At 38.1% G+C, this 9,348-nt stretch overlaps 1 protein-coding gene across 1 annotated transcript; it reads left to right on the top strand.

Annotated features, from left to right (window-relative positions):
• Positions 1–4,611: 4,611 nt before the first annotated feature.
• CYBRD1 (cytochrome b reductase 1) lies at positions 4,612–8,144 on the top strand (the record flags this gene model as incomplete). Its single annotated transcript, XM_010174570.1, has 3 exons — positions 4,612–4,820; positions 7,457–7,611; positions 7,808–8,144. Coding segments are annotated over 3 exons (665 nt in total), but the record flags the coding sequence as incomplete, so codon positions are not given.
• Positions 8,145–9,348: the final 1,204 nt, after the last annotated feature.

Here is a 9,348-nt window from a genome sequence, read left to right as displayed (position 1 = left end):
GTTGGTGCTTTAAGAGCTGAAGCTGCAGGCAGCTTCAGCCTTGAGCAATTAATTCCTGACCTTGAGTGAAAAATAAAATAAAGCAGACTAACCAGCAAGAATGTGTATAAGACAAGATAAGGGATGACTGTGTGCTGTAGTCAGTAACCAGTCAGAAGTAAAAGAATGGCTCGTGAACAGGTGGAATTATCCAATCTAGTATTGTAACCAGGCGCGTGAACAGTAGCTTTTAGCCAATGAAGAGTTCATGTGTGCGTATTATCAGCTTAAGAGTATATAAGCAATCGTGTAACTGATAACAAAGGTCTCCATTTGGATTCACATTGGATCGTGTGGAGTCCATGATTCATCACGCTCGCAAACTTGTATTTTAAACAGGCTTAAAACGTGAGGATGTACCCTAACATCAGCAGTATATTAATAAAGGAATACACCAGCAATGTTACTTAACAGTTCTTACAGGAAAAAAGAGAAGGAAAAATCCTAGTCTGCCATATTACCATGTGGTGTTACAGAGTTAATCAAACTTCATCTGTATGGATGAAACTACCTAGGTGGGTGAGACAATCTGACAGCTCACTGTAGCTGAAATATTCCTACTTTTTCCCTCCACTTTTCCCTTTCAGCCTTCTCCTTGACTCAGACTTCATCTTCCTCCTGGTCTGTTTGTGGCAGCTCTGGCCCTTGTCAGACCCATAAACTGAATTAACTCAACTATCACAAAACTAACACCTACCCACCCCAAGTACAGTTTTTGCTGGAATAGAACGTTGATTTGCCTGCAGAAAAGGTCCCAGAAGTGCCATAGATGGGAGAAGGGAGATGGTGGACAATGTGCAAGAGCAAGGAGAAGGACTGGAAATCTATCTTAAAGTAAGCATAGTCTTTCATCTTGAAATCACATCTAAAGAGAATGCTTGCTCTGAGTTATCTGACAAACATTATTACCTCTGCTCCAAACATAACAAAACATCTGTTCAAAGTAAAAATAGCTAATTCCTGGAGTTTCTAACATCCAACCAGCTGCAGAATTCTTAAGAATTGGAAGGGCAAATGACTGCTGAGCTGTAAGGCAGGCAACTTGTGAAGAAGCAGCTTTTTATGAGTCCCTTTGAAACCATAAATGGGCACTTGTCTATTCTGGTGTTAAAGTGGTTCCCAAAGAATCTAGTGGGCATTCAGAACTTGCTGAAGGTAAGCAACAGGATAACCCAAGAAGGAACAGGAGAGGAAACAGGAGGAGTGAAAAGGAACATTCCTTTCTGGCAGCTGTGAGGTGCTGTGTAGTGCACTCCCAGAGCACACAGAACCACACTGTGCCTTCTAAGGTGGAAGGCATCTCATGAGCAATCCATGACATCTCCCTTCAGCCTGTGAAGCACATGCCAGTCAGAAATACTAGAGAGCTAACTCCAAAATTTTGCTGTATACATTTGGTAAAGAACAGGTGTTCCATGCCACATACAAGCTATTGCAAGATCACTCTGCCCTGTGTGACGTGCTTTAAAATCAGAGATCAAACCTGTGTCTAAGGATGCCTGGACTGACAAATCTCGTAACAGTGGTAGAGATGCTGTACCTACTGAAAGTTCTTCACAGGTCTGCTTTAGCATGTCACCACTAAAAATGCTGTAACTGTGTATGTGCTTTTAACCCAGGCTATTTTAATTTTGGGAATGAAATTACACATCATGCCTGTTTTTAAGAGCTTGCACCACTGAAAGCAGAATCTTCCTCCTTCTCTCCGCTCTGTTCCCCAGATTGTCTTGCTTCCACCTGCTGGTCAGAAAAGCACCAGTTATGACAAAGGCAGGGGGAAGCACACAGGAGTGGAACAGAAGTGGTGTTGGGGAAATGGGATAAACTGGGATAAACTGCCACAAACTGTCACAGGATAAACAGTCAGATCTGCTCAAGTTGCAATGTATAACATCACACACAGGGAGCTTGATAGTGATTTTGGAAGTTAAATCAAGTAGATGACAGCATCTTATGCAGCAAAGAAAAATGTTATACACAAATTTTAGCCTGGACTTGACCCTCCGAGATCAAAGACTGAAAAGTGAGACCAGGAACTATGCACATCAAGTCTACTTCAAGGCATGAACAAAAGACGACCATTGGCCTAAACAAAGAGAGAGCTTCATTGCCAGGAGGAAGGAGGAGGAGGGGGAGGACAGAGAACCTCAGACATCCAGTTCAACTCCATGGAGTAGAAGGCAAAGGAGGTCCCTGCAGTCCATGGAGGTTCAACGACAGAGCAGAGACCCACGTGTAGACCTTGGAGGACTCCACTCTAGAGCAGAAAAGCTGAGCCTGAGGGCAGTTGTGACTGAATTGAGACCCCAAAAGTCGCTCGATGCCAGAGCAGGGGTGGACCCCCAGAGCAGGGGGGTGAGGAGGTGTGCTGGACTGGAGGCCCGTCTGCAGCCCGTGGATGTCCCTGTGCTGGAGCCGGGAGCTGAGCCCAAAGAGGTCCATGACTCCATGGGAAGCTGCTTTGGAACATCTTGTTCCTGGACTTTTCATGCTCTTTTTGAGGTGAACTGACTGAACCCCCATTCCCTGTCCCCTGTGCCGCTGAGGGGGGAAGGTAGAAAAATTGGGAGCAAAGTGATTTGAGCCCAGGAAGAAGGGACAGTTGGGGGAAGGTGTTGTAAGATGTGGTTGTTATGTCTCATTGCATTACTCAGATGAAATGGCAACAAATTAAATTCATTTTTCTTCCCCAAGTTGACTCTGTTTTGCCTGTGACCATAACTGGTGAGGGAGCCGTCCCTGTCCTTCATTCCTAATCCCGTGTCCCCTTTGTTGTGACTCCCATCCCATCTCAGCAGGTGGAGGAAGTGAATGCAGGACCGAATGGTCCTACTGTGGTTAAACCACCACAGTCACATAGATTGATTACTGTCAAACTGTCTTAAAAACAAGGCTTCTATCTTCCTGTTTTTGTAGGATTTACTACTGTTACTTCTTAAAAGTAGAAAGTTGAGAAGTACCTAAGTGCTGGATATATTTAAATATTCTAAGGGACATTTTCATTCCAGTATTATATTTTCACACAGTATATAAAAGCATACATTAATTTAAAATCTGATCATAGTCTGGAAATTTCACTTGTGAACAGTGTTTTCTTTGTGAATTATTTAGTGCAGTAGTGTAGTTCCTCGCATGCATCCAAGTAAAAAAAAATGTGTAAAGAGAACTTTGAAATTAATTTATCATTTATTATCATTCACCACAGAATGAATATAGCATCACACAGAATGAATATCCTATTTATTTTCTATAACCTATGCTTTTTGCATTAAATGCTAGGATTAAGGAGAAGTAATGAGTAAGGCACATGAAAATCACTTCTTAATCTTTGCATTTATCAGGTAATACTTTTTTTTTCTGGTGCATATCTATTTCTTAATGTTTGAAACAGGAACTTTTTTAAAAACCTGCATATATTCTTATTATTTTGTTTTAGTATAGCTAATTATATATAAAGATTTGAATGTAATTTCATAAGCAGAAACTTTAAATGAAGATGTGATGAATAAAATGAATGGAGCTCAGTCTTTTTGTTCAGGCAAGACATTATGGATGTGGGCATTAGCCTTTATTGGTCAAGTGATCAAGTGTCCTCATAAATATTTCAAGTGTCCTCATAAATATTTGTCCACTGTTATCTGAATATCCTTATGTGCTGTCACACATCCAAAATTACTACCTAGTTTGTAATCAGACATACCTGGGGCTTCGGTGATCTAATCTAGGCTCTGTGTGTTCCCTGTGGAAAGCACCTGGGTCATACGACAGGCAGGGGACAGCTGTGGCAGGGAAGGAGCAGTGGGGACCTGGAGGAAAGAGCTTGGCAAGAAGCAGCTCTAGGCTGTTATTCTCATGGACTGTCTAGAGTTGGATCACTAGAAATTGTTTGGTTCAGACTGGACAAAACACTGTCTGCTAGAGTTATTAATGCAAATATAGGCAAAACTCCCTTACTTTCATCTAACAGTGTTGGAAGTGTTATAGTTGCCAAATCCTTTTGTCTCTTAAGAGTCAGACTATGATTCTCTTATGCTGAGTAGCATTTTCCCATTTAAAGTAGTTCTATTAATATCAATGCAATAGATAATCATACAAATGTCTATGCAGTTGGAGAATAGCATTATCCAAAGTTGACAAAGAAAATAAATATTAAAAAATAATCTTACACACTTTCTCAATAGGTGGTCTTCTGGATATAAGAATTGGGCCCTATTCCTCCAATGTGACTAGTAGCAGAAAAATCAAAATCCTATGCAGAATCCCTGTTAGATCAATTTAAGGAAAGAGGAAAAGGCAACACCAAGTTGTTTACTGTTCTTTTTTTGAAACACATTTAAGTTTTTTTAAAATTAGTAAGAAATCTCTCTAAAAGCCATATCTAAGCCTCAGTTGTATATCTGAAATATGCTATGCTATATGTAGGAGAAAAAGCCTTTTAATAGACTTTTTTAGAGGATTAAAGGTTGGATTTTCCATAATTTACAATGGAACTATGTGAATGATGCATGATTATTAAAATCTGAGAGAAGTTATCCTATAAGGCATAAAATCTTGTTTCTGTTCTTTCTTCAGCTATTATTGTGTACAGGTTGCCCTGGACCTGGAAGTGCAGCAAACTCCTAATGAAGTTCATACATGCTGGATTAAATACCATAGCTATGATTCTTGCAATTGTTTCTATGGTAGCCGTGTTTGAATACCACAATGCCAGGAACATTCCTAACATGTACAGTCTGCACAGCTGGATTGGGCTGACTGCTGTTATATTTTATTCTCTCCAGGTCAGAATCTAACTGTATTTATAAACAGGTTGTAAATTTGAAGAATGTGTTGAGTAATTCAGGCACAATAGGCCCTCACTAATACACTCTTAACTACTGGGATACCCATTTTACTTTCTGTGGTTTGGCAAATTAGCATGTAAATGTGCAAATACTGGATACAAAGAAAAATGTACTTTAAAGCATATTTTGTTTAATTTGCTGGGATAATGGCAGTTTATTTACTATTCAGTTATACAGAAGTGTGTTTCTATAAACTGCTAAAGTTAAAACAAGTTATTTGGTTTGTTGGCAGCATATTAAAATACAGTCAGAGCTTCTATTAAGGAAGCCTTAATGAAGTAACTGGTTTTTGGTTTTTTCCAGCTATCATAATTTTAAGTAGTCTCTTCTTGGCCTCAAGACTTTTGTTTATCAGCAGAACAAGTGCAGCAGGGAGTAGCGCAGATCTAAAGGATCTGACATCTGAATGAGCTGCTACTGGCTAACCAGTGTTCCTGAACCAGCAAAACTTTGATAAATGTTTGGGTGCATGCTTTTAACTGCTCCTATTGGCAGAGAATTAGAGCTATCATAATCTAAAATGAGCTAACTCAGTTTGTTTTGCATTTGGCATAGAAGAGCAGGCATGCCCTGACATTTAGTGTACACATGCAGATGTGATGTTTCTGCATATACATTTTGAATTCCCTATATTGTGTTATTACACTATGGAAATCTACTTTGTTTCTTCAAACTGTAGTTCTTAATTTTTTTGCCAAAACACTAAAAAGAAAAAAATAAGAATTATCTGGTGATCAAGCAGAGAAAGTGCCTAGCTGAGGGATCTGGGTTCTGGACTTCTTATCCTTCACTGCTCAGGCTAGAAGGTACAGGAAATGGTGCTGAAATAGTGTTGTTAACATTTAGAAAAAAGCAAGCATACTGCAGCATTGTTGAGTATATCCTTTATAGCTGAACAACAGCTAATGAATAAGAAGAACAATGTTAAGATTTTCCTTGTCCTAATAATGCAGTTATTTCAGGGAAGTCTATGCTGCCACTATACTGAGTATCAGCATTTTTTCTAATGGTTAAGATAAAGAATTGTGAATAAGAGCTTAATTCTACTTTTCATTTTGCTTTTATAAACATGATCAATGGCACTTAATGCCTGTCTCATCAATTGAATTGTGGTGTTCCTTCCTCCAAACTGCGATGTAAGTCTCCAGTCAGAGACTGATATTTGTTAAGTGATTGAGCACTGTTGTTAAAGAATAGTCATAAAGTTCTCTGTTAATAGAGAAGACACTTGCCATTTGCCAGAAATGGCATGTCAGTCTCAGAACTGAGAAATTATTGAGGGTGGATGCTCACATAACACTATACCTACAGGAACAATAGTGTAAATATATTGTATTTAAGCCAAATGTATGTTAATACAGCATAGCCTAAGCACATAAATTTAAGAATAGGGCAGAAATGTAAAATGGAGACTGTCTCTTGGAAAGCAGTGTGTCTGGAAAGAAGTACTCAAGGATGACATGAAGCTCAAAATGAGTTCTCACAATGCTGTGACAACAGGAAAAGTAAATTCTCTAATAAGAGATTATTTTAACCTCCATCTATGGCATTAGCAAAACTAATATTAAATACTATGGAATAAATTTTTTTAAATGTAAAATAATGGGGGGAAAAAAGCAAAGAAAATCTGGAAAAGTAATTTGAGAGCTGTAAAAACTATCTTGCAGTGAAAGACACAAAAACCTCCAACTGTTTAGCAGATATAAAGAAGATTAAGAGATGACTTGATTACAGTGTATTAAAAAGCTTCCCAGGGAGAAAATACCAGGCTCTTTAATCCAGCATGGAAAGACAAAACAAGGGCTAAGACTGAAAGTTAAAGCAAGATGAAATATAAATTCATGCACTATTTCTAATTTAGCTGCACGGGTGAGCAGTGGTAGAACAAACTAAAGGAGGGATACAACCTCAGTATGACTGGGCAAGCCTGTGACTGCAACCATGTGACCTGATGGGTTATCTTCCATCACAAAATTAGTGCTAATGGGAGGACTCATGTCCCCTGAATAACTTCATGCCACCTAAACATATCTTCACTCTGTAAATGCCAACTGATTGATATATTGAGAGACCATTACTCTTCTGAAGACATGTATTTTAATTTAACTAAAACTCTAGCAAGGTAAAATCATTTAGTCCACTCAAGTCAGAAGGTTAGACTGCCTTCTGATCTTCGTTTATGTGTAACTCTGTAACAGAAGCAAAGAATAGGACTTGAAGAGAATGTAAAATGTAGCTACTCACACTTTTAATATATTACTGAATTAGTGACATTGAAAACTTGTGTTTCCCATACTTAGCTTGGTTGCAGTTTGAACAATTACCTATAAGGTTGAACACTGATACTAAGTGGGACTATTTATTAAATATTTCATGTCTGCTTCCCAAGGTGCTAATCCAGAATTATTGCTTTGGTTTTGAAGGGAAACACATTCAGAAATAAAAATACCAGTTCTTTCCAAATTTGTACTGAAGACATCTCAAACTGGAATTTTTATGATTATTTTTATTCTGCTTGAGAAGTGCAGCTTGTTTGCCATATAGTTTTAACTATGAATCTCTTTTGTGTTTAGCTTTTCCTGGGTTTTGCCATCTTTCTGCTCCCTTTTGCTCCAGTTCCTCTCCGAGCAGCTCTCATGCCAATACATGTTTATTCAGGTCTTACCATCTTTGCAACAGTGATTGCAACAGCTCTTACGGGAATCACAGAAAAGCTTATGTTTTCATTGTAAGTATTTTTTTTCATGTATTTATTAAGGTTATTAATTGCAAACTGTACTTCCATTTGCACAGAATAATACCATCTAGTATTGGGACATTGGGGTTTTTTTGCTTTAAAAATACCGCCTACCTAGCAGGAGACTGCTGTTTCTTGATCAGGGTTGTCTTTAAAACAACTGACCCTCCTTTTTTCCCTTCCAAAGGAAAAATCCTTCATACAGTGAATCTCCACCAGAGGCAACTTTTGTCAACTGCCTTGGTCTTTTGCTTGTCATATTTGGTGTACTTATTTTGTGGATGGCAAGTAGGGCCCACTGGAAGCGCCCCCCAGAACAGAATGCTAAAGTCCTGCGGCCCATTGGAGGGACTCCTGATGGCACAGAAGCAGAATCCACAATGACAGATGGGAGTAATGCAGATAAATCTGATCTGAGGATCAGTAGTGAAGCAGCCAGAAAACAAAACCTCAAACTTGATGAAGCAGGCCAACGATCAACTATGTAAAGAAAGTACACAGAGTAACAGTACTATTATACTGCCAAACCTCGGGTTCCTTCCAGTTTAGTTATATTGATAGATAAACAGGTTGGGGGTTTATTTTCAGTATGTCTTGCTCAAAGATACTCAAGTTTCTGCATATTAATTTAAATTCCAGTAAGTCCCAAACATATTTTATTGGTTCATGCTCAGTCCTCATTTAAAAAATGAGTGTGAATGACATCACATAATGGAAAAATCACATAATCAGAAAATGTTTTTCATATAACTTCTTAATTTAATGCTTGTGTCTCTTAGAGTCATGAAAAGTTAACAAGACTGAGACTAAATTTTGCTCTGAGTGATTTTGCAGGTTATGAATCAGAGTCATGAAGTATACCAGACAGCAGAATTTAGTTGGTCACACATAATATTTCTGGTAACGTTCACTGTTTTTAAGCCCTGATTTCTCAAGCTGATTAATCCCCTTACCAGGTGCTAAGATCTGGGATTTGAGGTCATTTAGCACTTGCAGAGTTGCATGATAAAAATGTTTAGTCTAAAATTTTGAATTCAAGAAAAGAAATGAAAGTTAAATCTTCTGTTTCCTTTAAAAACTTCCATGTTGTTTTGGGGTTTTTAAAAATTGGAACATATCTGTTGACTTTTTAAACAACTCTACGAAATATATTGTATACAGACAACATTTGGCTTTGGATTACATGCAATCATTACTGAAATCTAAGGAGACTGTAAGACATCCAAAAGTAGAATTTGTTTTATTTGGAAAGCTATAGATACCCAATTAGAAAAATATGTGTCTCTCAAACCAGGTCTTCTTTTTATCCCCGAAGGCAGCATTTTACTGTCTTTATTTGATTGCACAGTTCTATTGATTTGTGGCACTACACTAGAAACTAGGAGGTTAGAAAACAGAGAAGACTGCTAGCAGTCTCACAGAAGAAAGGAGTTTGAAGTGAGAAGTGCTTCCCCAAGACACAGCTGAGCTTTGCTGATTTAATTAAAATATTACCCGTTAACTGAAAGCCAATTTTGGTGTCTCCACACTGGTGTCAAAATCATTATTGTCATGGACATGAAGACATACTTTAGCCTATAAGCAAACTATATAAACTCTATGACTTTTTAATTTGAAATTTAAGTGTTAAATAATGCAGTCTGAGTCTCTACTGGCACTTTACTTTTATAGCTCTTTCTAGTAATTGGAGTATTAATGTATTACGCTCATTCATTATTTTCATAGTTA

This window comes from Antrostomus carolinensis, unplaced genomic scaffold, assembly GCF_000700745.2.
Source record: "Antrostomus carolinensis isolate BGI_N321 unplaced genomic scaffold, ASM70074v2 scaffold30268, whole genome shotgun sequence".
NCBI lineage: Eukaryota > Metazoa > Chordata > Aves > Caprimulgiformes > Caprimulgidae > Antrostomus > Antrostomus carolinensis.
The sequence above is the reverse complement of the archived record's forward strand: the minus strand, read 5'-3'. Positions and strand labels throughout refer to the sequence as shown.